The 21,431-nt window shown below is 42.1% G+C and overlaps 1 protein-coding gene and 1 long non-coding RNA gene across 2 annotated transcripts; both read left to right on the top strand.

Moving 5' to 3' along the window:
* Positions 1 to 1,915: 1,915 nt before the first annotated feature.
* On the top strand, positions 1,916 to 6,743 carry LOC146688220 (uncharacterized). The gene is made up of 4 exons (XR_014916345.1): positions 1,916 to 1,979; positions 2,178 to 2,270; positions 2,360 to 2,439; positions 6,669 to 6,743. It is a non-coding gene; the product is annotated as an uncharacterized LOC146688220 (long non-coding RNA).
* Positions 6,744 to 7,822: 1,079 nt separating this feature from the next.
* LOC146688219 (dual specificity protein phosphatase CDC14AB-like) lies at positions 7,823 to 11,957 on the top strand (the record flags this gene model as incomplete). The annotated part of the gene is made up of 5 exons (XM_085440423.1): positions 7,823 to 8,150; positions 8,242 to 8,369; positions 9,759 to 9,850; positions 10,986 to 11,123; positions 11,207 to 11,957. Coding segments are annotated over 4 exons (651 nt in total), but the record flags the coding sequence as incomplete, so codon positions are not given.
* Positions 11,958 to 21,431: the final 9,474 nt, after the last annotated feature.

Here is a 21,431-nt window from a genome sequence, read left to right as displayed (position 1 = left end):
TGACATTATAAATTCCAGAGCACACAGAGCTCAATTTGTAAACAGACACAAATGCAAAGGGGGATGCTTGTGCAAAGAGAGACCTGGTCAAATGGTATATGTGCATATAGAGTTGTACACAGTCTACCCAATTTAAGTTGCCGGCATCCACATAGAACTAAAACATAAAATTAACCATGTTAAAAGGCTTTTTTTTAACTTACTGAAACCTAAATGGTTTAAATTTCTGCTGCTTTTTCTGAAACTTCTTTCTCAAACAATAAAACAGAAGCAGAAATAAACTAGAGTCTCGAGGATCATGGAGCAGGTTGCTTGCCCCTGACTTAATTTAAGTTTATTTATATACCCTATATTTCCAAAAGTATTTACTCATCCATCCAAATAATTGAATACTGGTGTTCTAACCACTTCTATAGCCACAGGTTTTGTGCTCCAAATCACAATAGCTGACTCAAGGCACTTTATATTGTAAGGTAATGACCCTACAATAATAGAGAGAAGACCTCAACAATCAGCCAACACCCATAGAACAAGTACATGGCAACAGTGCGAAGTGTAGAACTAGGCTCAAAAATGGGAAGCCATCTGGCATCCACTCATATATATTAGATTCATTGATTATCGACAAGTGTGAGCTCCTCTATCAAAGTAGAAATTTGGGTAGTTTGCTGGTCTGCATAATTCACACACACAATGCCAAGAAGGAAAGACATCAGCAGCAACTGTTGCTGCCCATTACTTTGGGAAGAGGTTTAAGACCATTTTCAAACAATTTGAAGTCCATCATCCTACAGCGAGAAAGATTATTCATAAATGGAAAACCTTCAAGGCAGTTGTCAAAGGAGCTTGCAAAGAAAAGCGTCTGGACTTCTTTAAGTTGCTTGAAGACGTTTCAAGGCGGTTGCCACACTTCCCAGGAGTGGAAGTCACAGCAAGTTTACCCCAAGACTACAATGCTCAGAGACAATGCAAAAGTAAAGTAAGTAAGTAAAGTAAAATTTTATTTATATAGCACATTTCTAGATAAAAGATCACAAAGTGCTTCACAAGGTATAAAACAAAAACAGTCAAAAGTTAACAAAATGCAATTTTAAAAAGATGTGTTTTTAGCTGTTTTTTAAAAGCAGTCACTGAGTCACTGATCTTAAGTTCTGAGGAAGAGAGTTCCACAGTCTGGCGGCCACAGTAGCAAAAGCTCTATCACCCTTGGTTTTCAGTCTTGTATACTGAATAACAAGTAGGCCCTGATCACAAGACCTCAGAGACCTACTAGGGGCATAGGGCTGTAAAAGTTCAATGATGTACGCTGGTGCATGTTCTTGAAGAGGCCGAAGACTGTCTATCTTAATGACAGTACAAAAGGCAGCAAATATATATAGCGCCAAATCACAACAACAGTCACCTCAGGGTGCTTTATTTTGTGAGGTAAAGACGTAAAGGTGAGGTATGAGCCAGTAATAGGAGAAAATGAGCACGCAATAAAGTGGACTTGTTAGGCAGAGTTTGCCATCTGACTTAAAACACTTCAAATCAATTTTTGATGACAGACACAACTAAAAAAATCCTGATCAGATACAGACACAATACACACTACTGCTTAAAATTCTTGTTTTAATTATAAATTGACATTTGCTTTAATGTAATATTACATGAAGTTTGCCAGTAATGTTTTCACAGATGTGTTTTTAACCTGACTCCATGTCTGCATTGTGTGGGTGGAAACATCCAGATAAATGTCCCAAGGTTTTCTAACGGAGCATTTTATTATAACCAGATGAACAATGTCACTGACTTCACCTGTCAGTGGGTTTAGTTTTGTGGCTGATTTGTGTGTGTGTGTGTTGTTTTTGTGTTGTAATTGTTGAAAGCTCCTATTTGACATCTCTCTTACTGTGTGTTGCACTTTTTATGCAGACTTTGGGCCCCTCAACCTGGCCACGCTGTACAGATACTGCTGGAAACTCAACAAGAAGCTGAAGGTAATGCAGATGAAGGTCTGTACTTCAGACTCAGGGCTTTGTATGCTGTATAGATATCATTTAGAAAACGCGTTACACTCTTATTTTGAAAGGTCTTTGCTCTGATGGTGTGTGTGCACTCCTCTGACAGTAGACGCTTATTTTAAATGTATTAATGCACATGTGCTGTTTTCACTGATTATCATTATTGGTTTATAGTCTTTCACAATGTCTAGAAAGAGACTGGTTCACTAAACCAGCTATGACCAGAAGAAGAGAGCCAATGCTGCGGTTCTCATTGGTGCCTATGCTGTAAATATCATTTCATTTGTCCATCACATCATCTGATTGCCCGTCTGTCTGTCCATTATTAGTTACGTAGTTTAACCTCTGCCCTGTAGGTGATGTATTTGAAGAGAAGCCCAGAAGGTGCCTACAGGACTCTGATAGCAGGAAACAACACAGGCTACATGCCGTTTAGGTACAGGCTGCTGCTTTCTATGAAACAGCACTTCATGCTGGGGCTGTTGTCATTACATTTACTGAGACACTATTCTTCTCTGTCTGTTAAATCTAGCTTAGCTTAGCATAAAGACTGGAAGCAGGGGTAACAAGAAGAAACTCCACCTAGCTGGAAATTATTTGGCGACCTTGGCATGAACGTTCCAGGAAGTCAGGAAACCTCATCAAACCCACACTTTTAAGTTTGGGATGGGAGCATGAGGGTGGGAATGGATGTTTGTATCTGTGTGTGCCTGTATGTCTGTGTCTATATGTCAGGTTGGGTGTCAGGCGCCACCTCTCTGGGGACATCTCAGGCCCTCCAAGGTTTGGAGGCCTATCTCCCCCTACCACCACTTCCCCTGCCAGTGGCGGACCCCCTCAGACATCGGTGCGTTGGTGGTTCTTTGTGTCCAGGGATGGGCGTCCAGGTACACACCGGCTCACTCCTTGGCGGCCGCTTATCGGGGCCTGGAGCCTGGGGCTCGCTCGGGCCACTTCGGAGGTGGGGTGCCCCCGGCCTCTCGGCCTGGGGCTCGGTCACTCAGGCGCAGCTGGCTGCCGGCGGAGCTCACGGGCGCGTCACTGCAACTCCCCCTGGCTTCTGCTCCGCGGCTGCTGAGTGAGCCCTCATCTGGGACTCTCCTCAGCTCTTTCTGGGACAGTGGCGCAGCTGCCCCTCTGTTGGTCTTCCTTGGTCTCTTGTGTTCTGGGGGCCTCTGGATGTCTGGAGTTTTGATCTCCTCCACACCTGCTTCACGCCCTGGAGGACGGGGCTGTGGCCCCCCCACACCCTCTAGCAGATTATTACATGAAGGAACCTTTTAAAAAACAAAAAACAAGCGCGTCCATGCTCACAGGTGTACACACGGGTGATCACACCCACAAACTACACCCTTTTTGGCTCCTACCTCAAAGCACACTGTGTTCTGTTGATCTTATGTGCTGCACAATAATGTTTAATATTTAGTATTTACTGTCATATTCCCATATATCATTGTGATGTTGTTTATTCTATTACTCTTGTTCTCTTCTGCTTGCTTTCTTTTTTCTTTCTCAGCAGGTGATCCAGGTGATTGATATATGCATTTTTTTTCTCTGCCCGTTCTGTTGGTTTTTGTCTTTTGCCCTTCTCCCCCGTCCCTCTTCTCAGCTGTTTCTCTTTCCCTCTTTCTTTCTCCCCTTCTTTCCCCCAGTCAAGTCTGTCCCGTATTCAGTAAGTGAAAATAAAATAAACAATAAAAGGTGAATCAAATGGACCATTACGGCAAGGCTGGGATGGTCAGTTTGGTAAAGTAAATCTGTTGGGCATCTTTCTTTGCCTTTAGACAACAATTCTGATGGCAAAAGAGCCAAACGGGACAGGCCAAAAAAAAAAAAGAAAAAAAAAAAGTTTGGGATGGGAACATTTTCCCGTATTATTGTAGGGTTTTTACTGCTGTTGTGATTTGGCACTATATAAATAAAACTGAATTCAGAAATTTGAATGAATTGTTAACAGTTTATGAGCTCTTAGTGAGCTTTAGCGGTGCCAGTTGGTTGATTTCATTCATCTAGACTGAGCTAAGAACGTGTTTCCCCCCATTCCCAGTCCTGAGCTCAGCTCAGCTAAACAGGTGCTGCTTAGTTTTTACACTCTTAGTGATGGTTTATGTTTATTTACAGTGCAAACAAGTCTGAGACCATATGTGAACAGATATGATCTGAACCCTATCCTATTATAAAAGCTTTTGTTTATAACTACACTACTATTACTGTATTCCTTTCACTGTGTGTGTGTGTGTGTGTGTGTGTGTGTGTGTGTGTGCTCATTTAACCTCACCGTCCTAGACTGCTTACAAGGAATCCACAAGGTAGCAACAACGTCTAACACAGATGATTTTAGTAAAATTAAAATGACACTTATTAATTTTCATTTTGGTCATACCTCATTTCAATGCAAAAATCCCTGTTTGAGCCACATTTGACATTGTTCTCCTCCTATTCTGTAACAACAGTAATTGAATTCAGTTTTATTCATAGCACTAATTCTAAGCAACAGTTACTTCAAGGTACTTTAACTTATAAGGTAAAGAAAAGACCCTACAGCACTGCAGAAGTATACACTTGGCAACAGTGGGAAGGAAAAACTCCCTTCCAACAGGACGAAACCTCCAACAGAACCAGGTCTAAGGAGGCAGCAATTCACTGTGACTGGTTATGGGTGAGGCGTAAGCGAAGAGAGCAGAGAGAACTACAAAGGAGTTTAATAATTACTAATGATTAAATACTTCAGTGATGTACAAACACACAGGAATTGAAAACAAATGACTAAAGAAGAAATAGCCAGTGCATCAACGTGTCTTTTAGACCCCATTCCTACAAAATTGCTCAAAGTCCTGCCATTAATTAATTAGATTGAAGCTTCTTAATTGCTTCAATCTTAAATATGATCAACCTATCTCTAATAATCGGCTATGTACCACAGGCCTTCAAGTTAGCTGTAGTTAAACCTTTACTCAAAAAGCATCTCTAGACCCAGCAGCCTTAGCTAATTATAGGCCAATCTCCAACCTTCCTTTCATATCAAACATCCTTGAAAGAGTAGTTGTCAAACAGCTAACAGATCATCTGCAGAGGAATGGTTTATTTGAAGAGTTTCAGTCAGGTTTCAGAGCTCATCACAGCACAGAAACAGCTTTAGTGAAGGTTACAAATGATCTTCTTATGGCCTCTGACAGTGGACTCATCTCTGTGCTTGTCCTGCTAGACCTTAGTGCAGCATTCGATACTGTCGACCATAATATCCTATTAGAGCGATTAGAACATGCTGTAGGTATTACAGGTACTGTGCTGCAGTGGTTTGTATCATATCTATCTAATAGACTCCAATTTGTGCATGTAAATGGAGAGTCCTCTTCACACACTGAGGTTAATTATGGAGTTCCACAGGGTTCAGTGCTAGGACCAATTCTGTTTACATTATACATGCTTCCCTTAGGCAGCATCATTAGAAGACATAGCATACATTTTCACTGCTATGCAGATGACACCCAGCTCTATCTGTCCATGAAGCCAGATAACACACACCAATGAGTTAAACTGCAGGAATGTCTTAAAGACATAAAGACCTGGATGGCCGCTAACTTTCTGCTTCTTAATTCAGATCAAACTGAGGTTATTGTACTCGGCCCTGAAAAGCTTAGAAATATGGTATCTAACCAGATTCTTACTCTGGATAGCATTACCTTGGCCTCCAGTAACGCTGTGAGGAACCTTGGAGTCATTTTTGACCAGGATATGTCCTTCAACGCACATATTAAACAAATATGTAAGACTGCTTTCTTCCATTTGCGCAACATCTCTAAAATTAGAAATATCCTGTCTCAGAGTGACGCTGAAAAACTAGTTCATGCATTTATTACTTCCAGGCTGGACTACTGCAATTCATTATTATCAGGATGTCCAAAAAACTCACTGAAAAGCCTTCAGTTAATCCAAAATGCTGCAGCAAGAGTCCTGACAGGGACTAGAAAGAGAGAGCAGATTTCTCCAGTATTGGCTTCCCTTCATTGGCTTCCTGTTAAATCCAGAATTCAAAATCCTGCTCTTCACATACAAGGTCTTAAATAATCAGGCCCCATCTTATCTTAATGACCTTTTAGTACCATATCACCCTATTAGAGCACTTCGCTCTCGCTCTGCAGGCTTACTTGTTGTTCCTAGAGTATTTAAAAGTAGAATGGGACCAGGTGACCCTGAATCCTCCCTTAGTTATGCTGCAATAGGTGTAGGCTGCTGGGGGATTCCCATGATGCACTGGGTGTTTCTTCTTCACTTACTTCTCTGCGCTGAATCATACTTGTTATTAATCTCACACTGTCTTCACAGTGTGTCTTTGGTCCTGTCTCCGTCCCCTCAGCCCCTCAGCAGTCAGTCAGATTGCCGCCCCTCCCTGAGCCTGGTTCTGGTGACACATGTGTTTCTGTTAAAAATGAGTTTTTCCTTCCCACTGTCACCAGTGTGTCTGCTCATAGTTGTGGTCTGATTATGTTTCCTCTGTATAACTGTAGGGTCTTTACCGTACAATATTAACTGCCCTGAGGTGACTTTGTTGTGATTTGGTGCTAAAAAAAAACTGAATTGAACTGAATCTGTGAAACCACTGCAGAGTTGTATGCTCTGAGTGCTTTTGTTGTGAAAATCTGTTTCTGCTCTTTTCCTCTGCAGGCATTACAACATGGTTTCCTGGATTTTGAAAGGTTCAGTGCAGAAGAATATGAACATTATGAGGTAACAGACTGCAGAGTGCTGACTGTTCTACAGGTCTATATCAATGAAAACAGGACCAGGATACCGTAAGAAATAAATAACGTACGGTTGTTATTCATCCAATTAATTTGCAGTGCTGTTAGTAACACAGTCAGGGCCAACCAAGGGCTCGTACAGTGCATGTCCAGGCCTGCGTTGGTGCACGCTGTATTTCCTCAGTTTCTCAGTTAGATTGATCCATAACTCACCCCGTCCAAGTGATAGACAGTCAGTGAGTACCACCTCAGTGAAGTAAAAGTCAGCTCACCTGTGTCCACTACAACAAAACTGATTTCGAATGAAAGGTAAAAGCCCCCCAAAACAGACTGTATGTGTTCATTACTGCAGTGGTGGTATAATTAAGGTGTTCTGGAGCCAATGTTTTTAACTGATATGTCGCTAACCTCTATCACAGTCTTTCTTTCCTTTCTTTTTGTGCTTTTAGCGAGTTGAAAATGGAGATATGAACTGGATCGTTCAGTAGCCCTCATTCTCGTGGTAAGATAAAAAATGGTGAGTCAGAATCTCAAAGCTAAAAGCTAAAAGCATGCCTCCAAACAACATCAGTGCTCATGTTGCTTGGCCTGACAGAAGGCCTCTGCAGCCCCTCAGTGCCTGCACGTCCTGAAACAGCTGAGAAGAGCTAACCTTACCCTGCTGTCTTCTGATGGCGTGTATTGTTTCCTGCTTAGTGCTGTCATGTGTGAGTTGTCATGTTGTTACGGCTGGATTAGATGAGCCTGAACCCTGCAGTGGCTCGGGGTTTCCCATGATGCACTCATGCTTCTTCATCACTCAGCTCTTTTTAATTTGTGTATTTACACCACTTTGCACGTAGTTATTATTCACCTCTGGCTCTCTTCCAGTCCATCTCTTGTCCTGTTGTCCTCCCCTCACCCCGACCACATGTGGCAGATTGCCCCCCCTCCCTTAGCCTGGTTCTTGTTAAAAGGGAGTTTTTCTTTTCCACTGTCAGCAGGTGCTTGGGGCCGTTCGATTGTTGGGGTTTTCTCTGTATTTAACGTCTTTACCTTACAATATAAATCAGTTGACACTACATCATTGAATCTTATTTTACGTTTGCATTAAGAGACAGTACTTGCATTAAAAACAGACCCTCGCTGATTGAAACGTATGATGGAACTCAGTTATTGTTGATTCTGTCTCCAGGTTATCCCCTTCACACACCCGATGCATACTTCTCATACTTTTGCCAAAATGACGTAACGACCGTGGTTCGTCTGAACAGGAAGTTGTATGATGGCAGGCGGTTTGAGGATGCAGGATTTGAACACCACGACCTCTTCTTTCTTGATGGGACCACGCCCTCTGACCTCATCGTCAGACGCTTTCTGCATGTGTGTGAATGTACAGACGGGGCAGTGGCAGTGCACTGTAAAGGTAGGACTGCAAGTGTTTATGTATGTTTAATTGATGTCATTTATTTCTTTTATCTTAACTTTGTCTCTTTAAACACTTCATCCATTTACAGCTGGATTAGGCCGCACGGGGACTCTGATTGGCTGCTACCTTCCGGTTTACTGCAGCCTAGGCGATTGCTTGGATCAGAATCTGCAGACCTGGATCTATCATCGGTCCACAGCAAAACTTCTTAGAAGAGTGAGTTTGTGCCTCAGCTGTGACCGCTCAAACCAAACGGTCCAATTTCCGTGACTCCAAAGGTCTCAGTCGGAGACAATCATTAACCTTTAGTGCCGTTCATGAAGGTACAGAAGTAATGCTTTCCATATGATGTGCACACAGACACGTCTGCAACACTTCATTAGGATAATGTGCCCTGTCACAAAACACAAGCAGACGGCAACTTCACCTCCAAGGTGCACGGAGAAGGCAAAGCTCTGATGAGGTGAAGACTCCAGTGACAGAGTATTAGGGAACAATAACGTGTTAGTGGCCTTCATCAGGGTCATTGCGTTTACCTGTGAAGGTGTGATTGGTCCACTTGGATCTTTTTCTGTTTCCAGTTTTTTTTATTTAAACACAAACTGTTTGACATTTTGCAATGACCCAAAAGGCGTTGGTCACTGAGTACAGCTGTTCACTAATACTTCGAGTGTCGCTGGAGTCTTCACACAAAGCACAAGTAGATCAGGAAGGGTTTGAGGTGTCACCTTGGCCTTCAACTTCGGCAGATCTCATTCTCATCGAGCATCTGTGAGATGTGCTGGACAAACAAGGCCCGTCTGTCCTTAGGCTGTGGCATCTATTGCTGTTACCACACAAGATGTTTCTCCATGCTGAGGTCATGGTTGGAGCATGCTGGAAATGTAGTAAAAGTTAGAAGAGAAGCAAAAGGTGGAGGTCAGGGTGAGGCATTCCCCAGTGTGCCCATGTGCAGCTGGTGGTGGTGGTGACTGCAGCAGTGGGAAACTGGTGGATGATAAATCAAATGTAATTTTAAAAAAGCCTGAAAACTGTGTTACTGCTGCAGACTGCAGTCACAGTGTTCAGCTGCAGCTTGTTTCTCTCCTCAGCTCTGGACGCACACTTCCTCCTTACGCCACAGTAGTGCTCTGTTGCTAATGGCTACTAGCTTTGTGTGTCTACTTACACGCTAAACCAGGATGTTGAATGTTATACCTGCTAAACATAATATCACAGTTAGTTTGTGGCGTGTGTTTGATGTTTGTGTGCAGGAAGCAGCACAGTTTGTGGGTTCAGAGTGACGTGCATCGGTCTAAACAGCTGGTCCAACAGAGACTGAGTCAGCAGCAGCAGCAGCTGCAGCAACAGCAGCTTCACCGCTCTGACTCTGTGCAGGGAGGGAACAGGAGGCAGTGTCCTCGCTGCTTTCCAGCATGGATGACCTGTCAATCAACACCGTGCTCTGCAAGTCATATAGCTTGGATGAGGTCAGCGGTGTGACTTCATAGCATCAACATGACCTTTTTTAATGGTTACTGCAGAATTCAAACAGGCTACTGAGTTATGATCACAATGTTGTGTTTTCATGCTGCTAATTGTGTCTTTCTTTCTGTGTCTGTCCAGAATAACTGCAAAGAAGTCAGTCTGACACAGGGAGACAAACTGAGAGCACTGAAGGGAAAACGCCCACCGAGATCAGCGTCATCCTGCTCAAGGTACCAATTGCTGTAATTTAATTTACGATAAATGGTTATTGTGGTCAGTGCAAGAGACACGTTGAGAATTAGCTCAAACGCTGGACACAAAGTTTCTATTAACAAGGAGATATAATAGACACCAATATGTTTTTGTGGATGTCAGAAAACAAGTACATACAGTAAGTGACTCTGTTGTCGAATGCTACAAAGAACGCATGCTTTGTTTGCACGCTGTCTAACAGACAGACTGGACTGAATGAAATCATGCTGTGTTCTCATCTGTGCAGTGTAAATGTTGTGTATAACCTGCTCGAGCTGATGTATCCTTTTTTGTTCTTTGGTTAAACTGGAACCTAAATGCAACAAGAGAAGTTGTTGTCTTTTGGATACTTTAGTTAATTATGAGTGAGATTAAGATTATGGAGGTTGTCAGAGTATTCCTTCTACTGCCTGACAGTGTCCTCAGTTGGAGTCAGCAGGCCTCCATCTTTACTGTACACCGTGTTGGTAGAGCACCACTTCCCCCTCCTGACGGTTTGCCAGAATCCCTCCTACTACGCCCAAGTTTTTGCTGCAGCTGCAGCCTGAGCTGCGTTTCGATTGGCCTGCCCGCTGCCTCTGCTCTCCACCCTTGGCTGCCGCCAGACACACAATCAGTAGATAATACCTCTGCTCATTACAGTTTTTGTTTTGGTCCCTGAATCCACGGCCTAAATATATAAGATAAATAAGATGCTGCCATAGTTCAAGAAACATTTTGTAAAAAGTAAATAGTTACAAATCGGGGATATGGGAGCTGCGGCAAAAAGAAACAAAAGTGAAGGACGACCACGAACCAAACTCACAACGTGCTTCCGGCTTCTCCTGTAAACTAACATCACTAAACTGCTAACCTGACACAACCAAGAACTGGGCTACTTCCACATGAGTTAAATCGAGGTACCTCCAACACGTTGAAGCGTATTTGTATTTTGTCTCTTGTACAGAGTGTATGTGCAGATGTTGATTCCTGCAGTGAGCGTAGAAATCATCAGAAGAATTTTTAGAGAAATTGTTCGCTGTGCTTGTTTTTGTGAAGGATCAAGGTTAGTATTTGCTCTTGGATCACACACACACACACACAAATATGATGTGTTCTTGTTTTCTGTGTCAGGTTAAACCTGTCCAAGACTTCACACTGCTCCATCCTCCCTCCCCCGAAGCCCTCCAAAGTCCACCTTTCCCTCACCCCCTCTTCTACTAAAAAGCTGAGATGAAGTTCCTCTACCACCACTGCTCCGCAGATCAGGAGGTTGGTGTCTGTGCTTTTGTTCCTTATTAGAAGAACATTATAATAAAACCAATATAAAATGTGATGTGCTGATGTCTCCACAGTCCCTTCAGCCTCACTTTGTTCAGCACCAGGCCAGCACTGATTCACTGACTTCACACTTGGGACGTTCTGGTTATGAATCAGCCCAGCTGATGATGGACTCGCTGGAAACTGGATTAGCTCTCTTGCACGTTTAATAGGCTGTAAATCCTTTTTTAGCCCCAATAACTACTTTTCGTTTTGACAGAGCCAACAGTTTGTCACCACTTTAACTGGTCACGTGGCCCATTCTGTGATGAAAGGACTGACACCGTAAATCATCACGTCTCTTGGGTATAGCAGGCAGGTAACTGTAAAAAACTGCTGCTGCATGTTGCATATATAACATCTGCTAGATGCTGAATGTCCGTTGTCACAATCATTTTGCTGGAAGCAAAGGACACGTGCAGGTGCAAAGACCAAACAACGCTAACAGGAAATAAAAGGTTGTGGCCCAAGGACTGAGTCAGACCATCGCCAAGAACAGTTTGGGTGCTTCTGATAAACGGCTGCTGCCATTTGTTCATCCAAAGTTCAGAACCACAGGATGTAGACGGCCTGAAGCAACGTCTTGGTTGTGGAAACACAGACCTTTAAAAGTCGTACCAAAATCCACCCCTTAAACTTTGGCAGATCACAGGTTTCTTGGCTGCACATGATGGACCTAGCTTATTTGGCAAGTTGTTGTAATGTTGTCTCCTCATTTTCAGTACTTTAGTAACCTGGTTGGGTTAGAGAACCATAGCAAACCACATCTTTTGTAAGAGATTGGTGCACATTTGAAGGAAATTGCCTTCCCGGGTTTCCTCCGTGGCGTGAGCGATAAGCAGAGTTCTGTCCTTTCCTTCTAAGATTCCTAATTATTTAAAGTAACACTCAGGTATGCCATTCAGCGTGTTAGTACGAGCTCGGGAGCAGCTTGGGAGAACAAGAAAACAGAGACTGCTTTAGGTTGCCTTCCCAATCGACTCAAAGGTTTATTTGATACACAGCAGTTTATATAGAGGAAAAAAGGTTCGTGTGTCAGCTTTCCCAGTTCAAACCGGTACAGACTAAATAAGGAAACGTCTTCCTGCCTTCTGAGCAAAGTATCCCTTGTGTAGTTTATCAGTTCAGCTATAATTTATGATTATCCCAGCAAAATACACTCCTAGACATAAAATACAGAGTTCTTTCATTAGTGAATTCTGAAACAAACCACCTAGCCTTTAACGAGCCTTTTCCAGGAGATAAAGAAAAAGGGAGGATGGGAGTAATGAAGTGGTCTCATCTCTGTGGTGTTTTCGACCTTGGGGTACCAGCTTGTGAGTCCTACACATTAATTCTTGGGTCACAGAGAAAGAGAAAAACAACTAGTATGTGGGCCTTATTGAGTAACAGTTTTCCTGTATAAAACAATCTTCTGTAAATGCTAACCGTGGTATCAAAATATCATAACAGTTCTCCCCTTTTATCATGAAATGATAACATAGTATAAAGACAGAATGTAATAACATAATATAAAGACAAATCATAAATGTGAAACAAATCATAAATGTAACTAGTCCTTCGAGTGAGCTTAATATCAAAATCTTAAAAAGAAGAAAAGAAAGAGAAGAAAACGTCATTCTTTTCTTAGACAATCGAGTAATTTACAATCTAATGCTCAATACATACATCAGGATCATCATTGATGACATCTGACACATAATCTGGGTCAATTTGTGCCAATTGCAAATACATTGAAGTAGCTGTACTAGTAGCTATACGGGTTATCATTGAACGTACACAGGGTACCACACAACAGACAATAATCATCAAAAACATGCTGCAACGGTTACAAAGGCTACAATTAGTTCCTTCCATCTCCCAAACGTGTCCTGTAGCCACTTATGTAGCCACTGACCGTGACCTGTATTGGCAATTAGTTCTATCTGCAATGCTTCAAGTTTTTTCATAGCTTGTGTGAATGAACCGTTAGGAGCGGTATTATTGGGAATGAAAGTACAGCATACATCAACGGTTACTAAACCACAGGTACCGGTCCAATTAACAGGTAAAGCTAATCTAAGGGTATTATTGCACAACCAATAAGCATGTGGGATTGGTCTGGTCAGGCGCGTGACCATGTGTGATTTAACTAACTCCCCCCAGTCAGTGTCATTTAATACACCGTCTGGGGGAACAATGATCGAGTCTCTGCTCGAACTTGAACTGTGTGTGTGTTCCTCCAGATATGATACAACTTCAGCCACAGAGACAGCTAGCCATGTCTCATTACAGCGTGCACCTGGGGAGTCAGAGAAGAATGTATAGTTATCCTTTGTATAATCTATGTGTGTGTCTGGGCCAGTTAACTTTAGTCTGCGCAGACATATCATACTAGTATTAAAATGGAGAGGGATCTGTCCTAAGGGCAGTGAGGGCTTTAACCTATTCTTAGGGCGTTTCATTGGGGCGCAGGTCCCTGCGGTGTCATTAGATAACTTCAATAATTCGCCTAATGGAGTCTCAGGGTTAGTTGGTGTGTGTGTGTGTCTAAGTAGGCAGTCGAGAGGGCTCAGAGTCAACTGTAGAGCGTCTTTAAAGAGAGCATTATCTCCGCCGATTTTCTCTAGTCCCTCAGTGAGGGGGAAACCGGATATGGGGTATCCTACTATTACCTGTTCTGGATTAGCCTTTGAACAGACATAACAGTTACTGTTTCCTAAATCACGAGCGGCTGTTCTGGCATTTTCATACCAGGCGTTAGCTCCTGTTCTAGAGGGTGCATAAAATGGTTTATTAGTGGCGTCTATGTTGCTATTTACTGATTTTAGGGAACGTGAGGAGTGCATTAAGTAGGTGTCTTGCAAAATGGAGCATGAGGTATAGTCAGCAAAATATGACCTGCAGAAATGTGAACATGGTTGCAGTTTACAATACAAAATAGCAAAGAGAAATCCTAAGGTTAATGCGATAGATATGATAAATAACCTAAATATATAAGACAATATATAAGAAAAACAGTTCTTCAGTTGTCTCCTGGCCTGGTCCCAGGTTCGAGAGACACAGAATAAGCGTCGTATGATGACAATGGGCATTTCATTTTCTCCATTATCAGGATGGAATGAGTCTGGCTTTATCAGGTTAGACATCATGTGGTACTTTTGGCTTTCTGTTCCTGCTGGATGTTTGAGTACCTTGTCGTTGTTCTTTCAGACGTTGTGTGTTAATCAGTGATTGCGTGTGTGTATGTAACTTTTGGATCCGGGCGCTGGCTCGCCTGAGATGTCATCTACCCGTGTGTGTTTATTTGCTCTAGTTCCGGGCGCTGGCTCGCCGGAGATGTCGTCTGCTTGATCCGACGCCTGAGATGGTCCGATTGGGCTGGTCTTAACCCTGCTGGCATGAATCCACTGAGGTTGTCCGTCTGTGAGGATGCTGGTTCTTCGTCACTGCCAGTACAGTCTGGGGCTGGAACACGCGCGGCCTCCCAGAGTGTCCTTGGGTTTAGTGACTTCTCCAACATGCATCTCCTTGTCTCCACTGGTGGAACTGTGGAGGGGAAAGGCTGAGAGAGACAAACTTTCTGATAGTTATTATTCAGTTTTTCTACCAGGTTGTGAACATCAGTGGACAATGCAATATACATCACCTTCTACTAGCGGTGCCCCTCTGGAAGCTGACCATGGTGTTGGGAATAGTCTTATTTCAAATGGAGATAATTTGGTTACTGCAGATGGAGTCATTCTAATCTCACAGAGGACTCGAGGAAGTAATTTGACCCAGGTCATTAAAGTTTTAGCACACTTTTGAATTACTTCTAATGTGAATGAAGATCCTCTATCACTGTTAATCTGGTGAGGTATTCCGAATCTGGGTATTATTTCATTGCTCAACTTTTGACAGACTACTTCTGCAGTTTCTTTTGATGTTGGATAAGCTTCTACTCATTTACTAAATTGATCCACTATTACCAGTAAGTACTTGATGCTTCCTTGTGCTGGCATATGTGTAAAATCAATTTGTAATGTATGAAATGGAAAATCTGGTTGTGGTAAATGCTGATGTTTTGCTTTTGAGCTACCTACATTAGTTCGCGCACATGTTAGACAGGTTGCTAATATGCTTTTTACTGCATGCAATGTTTTCTCAATTACAAATCTTGATTTTATTGCCCCTATTACCCCTCTTTGTCCGACATGACTCACACCGTGAAAATGTCGGACAAGGACTGGCAGCAGGGAATATGGGAGGGCAATCAAACCCTTAAGATTTTGTATAAGCCATCTCTGTCATCTAAGGTACAGTCATTATTCTCCCAATAGGTGTAATCACATGCAGAGGCTTGCTCTTGTATGAATTTTAAATCAACATTTGTTTCTAAATAGTCTGGGAGTGTAACAAGTGGCAGCTGTAGGGGCACAGATAATACTTCCTGCGGAGGTGGGAGCTGTGATGCAGCTGCAGCCTTGGCTGTCACGTCTGCTAAAGCATTACCTGTTGCTTCGTCTGTGTCAGCTGTACTGTGTCCTTTCGTTTTTACAACTGCAACGGCCGATGGCAGCTGTATAGCCTGAAAAAGTCTTTGAACAAAATCACAATTTAGCAATTTATTTTCCATCAGCAGATCTAAATCCTCTCTGTCTCCACAATGTGCCAAAGTCATGCACAACGCCAAATGCATAGCGGCTGTCTGTGTAAATCGTCACATGCTTATCCACATGGAGCTCACAGGCGCGTATTAAAGCCATGAGCTCTGCTTTTTGTGCTGAGTGAAATGGTAATGAGTGAGCCTCTAGTATGATGTCAGGCAATGTCACCACTGAATAGCCACAAAGAAATGAGTTGTCATTCGGCCTTGAACAGGACCCGTCCACATAAACCGTGGCTGAGTCTGAGATAGGTGTTTGCTCTAAATCTGGACGTGGTGCTGTGGATTCCTGTATACGTGTCATGCAGTCATGATCGTCAAGCCTGTCTGAGCCATCCTGTCGGTCAGAAGAACACAGCATAGGATCAATAAATGTGCTGGCGAATCAGGTGTGCTGCTCGCTTTTATAGTGAGATTTGCATGTGTTGTGTAGTTATGTTTGCTAGAATGGTCGTGACCTGGTGATTGGTGTGTAGAATAGTGTCATGTGAGAGTGTGAGCTTCTCGCAGTCCCTTATCATGATAGAGCAAGCTGCTACTGCCCTCAGGCAGGCCGGCATTCCCTGAACAATTCAGGCAGCACCTTTGAGTGGCGGAGGTCAGCACTCCCTGTAATGCATTGAAAGAGGCAGTCATTTCTGTGGATCACAGTATTCGAGGAGGCTTCTCTTTTTTACAACAGTCACGCAGAATGTGGTCATGAAAAGAACAGTCTGGTATCCACTGTCTGCAATAGTTCACCATGCCTAAGAAGGACGACATTTCCTTCTGTGTAGTGGGACGAGGGACGGAGGTCACAGCTTTGACCCTGTCTGCAGTCATGGAACGTTTTCCGTGAGACAGTGTGAATCCCAAATATTGAACAGAAGTCTGACAGTACTGCATTTTCTTTGCAGATGCTTTGTGGCCAGTCTTTTGGAGGTGCTGGAGAAGCATGTGTGTAGCAGTTTGACATAGTTTTTCACTTTCAGCACAGAGGAGGAGGTCATCCACATGTGGATCAGGGTGCGGCCCTGGAGGAGTGAAGCACCATTGAGAAAGCAGCAGAGCTGTCTATCATGCCTTGGGGCAAACGAGTCCAAGTGTACTGCTTATTTCTATGTGTGAATGCAAATAACGGCTGTGTGTCTTAAAAAGGAGCGGAGCATAAATCCACCACGGGAAAATGTGTATGCAATGCATGTCAATATGCTGTGAACATCTGAAACGAGAGGTGGCAGAGGAATGTTGACTGCATTAATTTGCCTTAAGTCTTGTATGAAACGCCATACGCCAGGTTTGTTAGGCTTTGGCACAGGATTGACAGGAGTGTGGGCTTTATTACTCCTGTAGTCAATAAATCTCCTATCATGACATCTAGGGCTGCGGCTTTTTCGGCAGAAATGGGATGTTGCTTGACATATACTGGCTTGTTGTGTTTTAATAGGTGTACGTGATAAAGTGTACAGTCAATAAATCCTATATCATTCTCACTTTTTGACCACAATGTCATATTCTGGTATTCAGCTGGCAACGTAAGTGCAGAAATAGTACAGTCGATAGGGTAGGTTAGATCTATGTGACGACATGGTGTAGTTATGTCATAAACTATGTCTGAGTTATGTGACAAAATCACTGTTTGACCTTCACTTGTGTGAGCAGTTATCATGTTGTTGAACAGTGTGAGAGAAACAAAAGTGTGGCTCCCAGTCATGGGATTACCTGGTAGTGGCGTCTGTACACGTTTTTTTTTGGCACAGTGTGTGACATAGAGTACCGGACAAAAGGATGTTGAGTTCATTCTCTGCTGAGGGTCCAGCTGACACAGAGGATGTTCCTTCTCCATCATGTCGGTACATAGGGCAGAGAAAACATAAGCTGTTATCAGTGTCAGCAAACATTTCACCCTTTGTGTTAAATTAAATACACAAATTCATTTTTGCTTTGGGTGTCTGCGGCTGCTGGAAAACTGAGCTAAATTTGCACCTCTAGCTTGTCCAACAGTGCATAAAGCGTTTTATGAATACTAGGATAGATTCATCAGGCTTCTGTTTACACATAGTTACTGCATTTAAGTCAATTTTGTCTCTGGACATTGTTAGCAGGAATTTCTTTAGATTCTTAAAGAAATCGGCGACTTTGTCATTATTTACCCTCCTTTTGTCCATAGCGGTAACATTTGATGCATCACGTCGCGGCATTCTATCATATATTTTCTACAGGACTTTTTAAGCAGACTACTTTTCTTATCACAAATGATATTCAACATTTCTACTGACCTGTTTTCTGGCGATAATCGTTCGGGATAAGGCTCCGGAAATAAATTAGAATGCATTGAACTTCTTAAGTTGTAAACAAAGTCAGTCACATAAGCACTCCCGCATGTTCTGGATACGTGATCATGGACGTCTTCACCGATTCGCGGACGTAGGTTACACGTAACCGGAAATGGGAGTTATACTGAGCCGTTATTTGAGACTTTATTTTGTATTTTATTAATTTTTGGTTTTACAGGTACTTTAGATTTTTTATCGGACCTGTCTGTGGTCTTTGAATTATTCTGACCCATGTTCAGTGATTTCCAGAGGGGTTTACACGCTAGGAGGATTTATGTTAGTATTTTCGCTGCGGCACAGCTGAGGTCACTTTAAATTTATTGCTAGCAATTTTTTGTTTGTGTGAGCAACTCTCACTTAGCGAGCAACTCCTCGCAAAACAACAGGCAACTCCCTGTGTCTTTCTGCTTTTAATTTACTGCTTTTAACCCTTGAGACCCGTGTTTTGTTTTGTTTTTTTGTTGTTTTTTTTTTTAAAAGAAAAATTAAACAATTAATTATTATTATTATTTTTTTTTTTAAACAAAATTAAAATATTCAAGACAACAGGCAACTTCCTGTGTCCACCAACACCACACAAGGGTTAATTTACTTTATTCGGGGACTGAGGAAGTCGTCAGTGTATCTCTCTGGATCACTAAGTGAAACTTCGTCAGCATATCCCGTTTTTTTTATGGATCGATCACTGAGAGAGGTATAATATGGTCTCTATATAAATATGAAAGACGCATATTTACCTTCTGTCAGCCATCCCACTTCTGACACCAAAATTGAAGGAAATTGCCTTCCCGGGTTTCCTCCGTGGCGTGAGCGATAAGCAGAGTTCTGTCCTTTCCTTCTAAGATTCCTAATTATTTAAAGTAACACTCAGGTATGCCGTTCAGCGTGTTAGTACGAGCTCGGGAGCAGCTTGGGAGAACAAGAAAACAGAGACTGCTTTAGGTTGCCTTCCCAATCGACTCAAAGGTTTATTTGATACACAGCAGTTTATATAGAGGAAAAAAGGTTCGTGTGTCAGCTTTCCCAGTTCAAACCGGTACAGACTAAATAAGGAAACGTCTTCCTGCCTTCTGAGCAAAGTATCCCTTGTGTAGTTTATCAGTTCAGCTATAATTTATGATTATCCCAGCAAAATACACTCCTAGACATAAAATACAGAGTTCTTTCATTAGTGAATTCTGAAACAAACCACCTAGCCTTTAACGAGCCTTTTCCAGGAGATAAAGAAAAAGGGAGGATGGGAGTAAGGAAGTGGTCTCATCTCTGTGGTGTTTTCGACCTTGGGGTACCAGCTTGTGAGTCCTACACATTAATTCTTGGGTCACAGAGAAAGAGAAAAACAACTAGTATGTGGGCCTTATTGAGTAACAGTTTTCCTGTATAAAACAATCTTCTGTAAATGCTAACCGTGGTATCAAAATATCATAACAACATTGTTCAAGAATTAACAACTGGACACAAAATTGTCTTGCAAGACCAAGAGTGATACACTGTTTCTGCTATAGATGTTATTTATATTTTCCAAGACAATTTCATCGATAAAGTATGACAAACTTATATTTGTTGGTCTTTTAAGGTTCTACTAATGCAGAGCGAGGGACACAAAGCCACGACATGCTTATAATGCACTTTGAAAACCTCTGAGCACACATGCTAGCAATAAAAGACACAAAGAGTCATTAGAGGAAATCAATTAAATGAAGACAGATTCTGATGTTTCATACATGTCAAACGTATCAGACTGAACACGGCACACACACTTTATTTCACAGGTTCTAACATGAAAGTCATTCATATTCATGCACTGAATTTGTCAACAGTACTTTGGCAAAAGACAAATATTTTGAAGGAAATCCTACATAAAGCAAATTCACTATGTTCAGCTTTGCACTATTTTTTTCTAGCAGTAAAATTCTTAATATGCAAATGATGTTCAGCTTTGAGCGTGTTGTTGCTGTCATACTTTCCTGTATCTGAATGTGTTTCAGACTGTGTGACAGCAGCTCAGATGTGCTGTCTGATTGGTAGTTTACTCCAAAGGAGGAAAACCAGTCAGTAGTGACACAGTTTGAGATGATGGCTAACGGTAGTGTGAAGTGCTAAACTCAACAATAAAGTCCAAGTAATGACGAGATAATGACTCATGCTTCTCTTTGTTATCATCACACTGTCATTGTTTCATAACCTTCACTGAAAGTCACCTGACACAAACTGCTGTGGGATGCTGAGACTGTGGATTCCATGTGCTTGGTATGATTTTGGGAATTTAATGACCAAAACATCAGAAATAACTGAGGCAACTCTATAAGGGAATCCCCTCTGTTGACACTGTACTGAGTCAAAAGTATACGGAACTGAGTTACATGGATTACCTGCACATACACTGACCTACGTATATGAAACACTACATGTCTGAAACAGTACTGTACGTATATTACCAAAATAAGGAAAAGCATAATAGGGCCTCTTAAATTAAAATTCTGGCTGTATGTAGACCTTACTGTAGTTAAGTTAAATAGGTCCTCTATAGTATCCAAATCATTGTCTGGTTGGGACACTTATTGTACTGTCAGGTGCAGAGATGGGATTACTTTTAATCTGATTACTTTCTTCAAGTAAAGTAAGGGATTACTATTGCAAAAAGGTAATTAAATTACTGTTACTTTCCCGTAAGCACGCTGCGTTACTAGAACCGTGATTTTTTTTTTGCGAGAGTGTCTCATGACAGTGACGTAAGCGAGTGAGACGTTCGTGGCAACAGCTGTGTGCAGATCAAAAATGGATAATATAAAGGGCAGACTTCCATCAAATATGAATTCTGCAAACATTAATCTCCTGCTAAAACCAGGCAAAGACCCTGTATATCCCTCAAGCTATCGTCCAATATCCCTTATAAATGTAGACCTTAAAATAATCTGCAAAGCTCTCTCAAAGAGACTGGAGAAAATAACCCCCCTCTTAATTCATCCTGACCAAACTGGTTTCATAAAAGGTAGGCACTCATCAACAAATACACGTAGATTACTTAATTTGATAGACTACTCATACAGTAAAAACCTAGAAACTACAATATTCTCTTTAGACGCAGAAAAAGCATTTGACAGAGTTAACTGGAAATTTCTATTTGCAACTTTACACAAATTTGGTTTTGGATCCTCTTTCATAAACTGGTTAAAAATATTATATAATTCCCCAACAGCTTGTGTTAGAACAAATGACCAGACATCCTCCAGCTTCTGTCTCTTGAGGGGCACCAGGCAGGGATGCCCACTCTCCCCTTCACTATTTGCAATTTTTATTGAACCACTAGCAGCAGCA

This window comes from Copadichromis virginalis, linkage group LG18 (genome assembly GCF_057382275.1).
Source record: "Copadichromis virginalis isolate Kocher_CV1m ecotype Utaka linkage group LG18, C_Virginalis_male_GT1.1, whole genome shotgun sequence".
Lineage (NCBI taxonomy): Eukaryota > Metazoa > Chordata > Actinopteri > Cichliformes > Cichlidae > Copadichromis > Copadichromis virginalis.
Note: the sequence above shows the minus strand (reverse complement) of the source record. Positions and strands in the feature narration are given on the sequence as shown.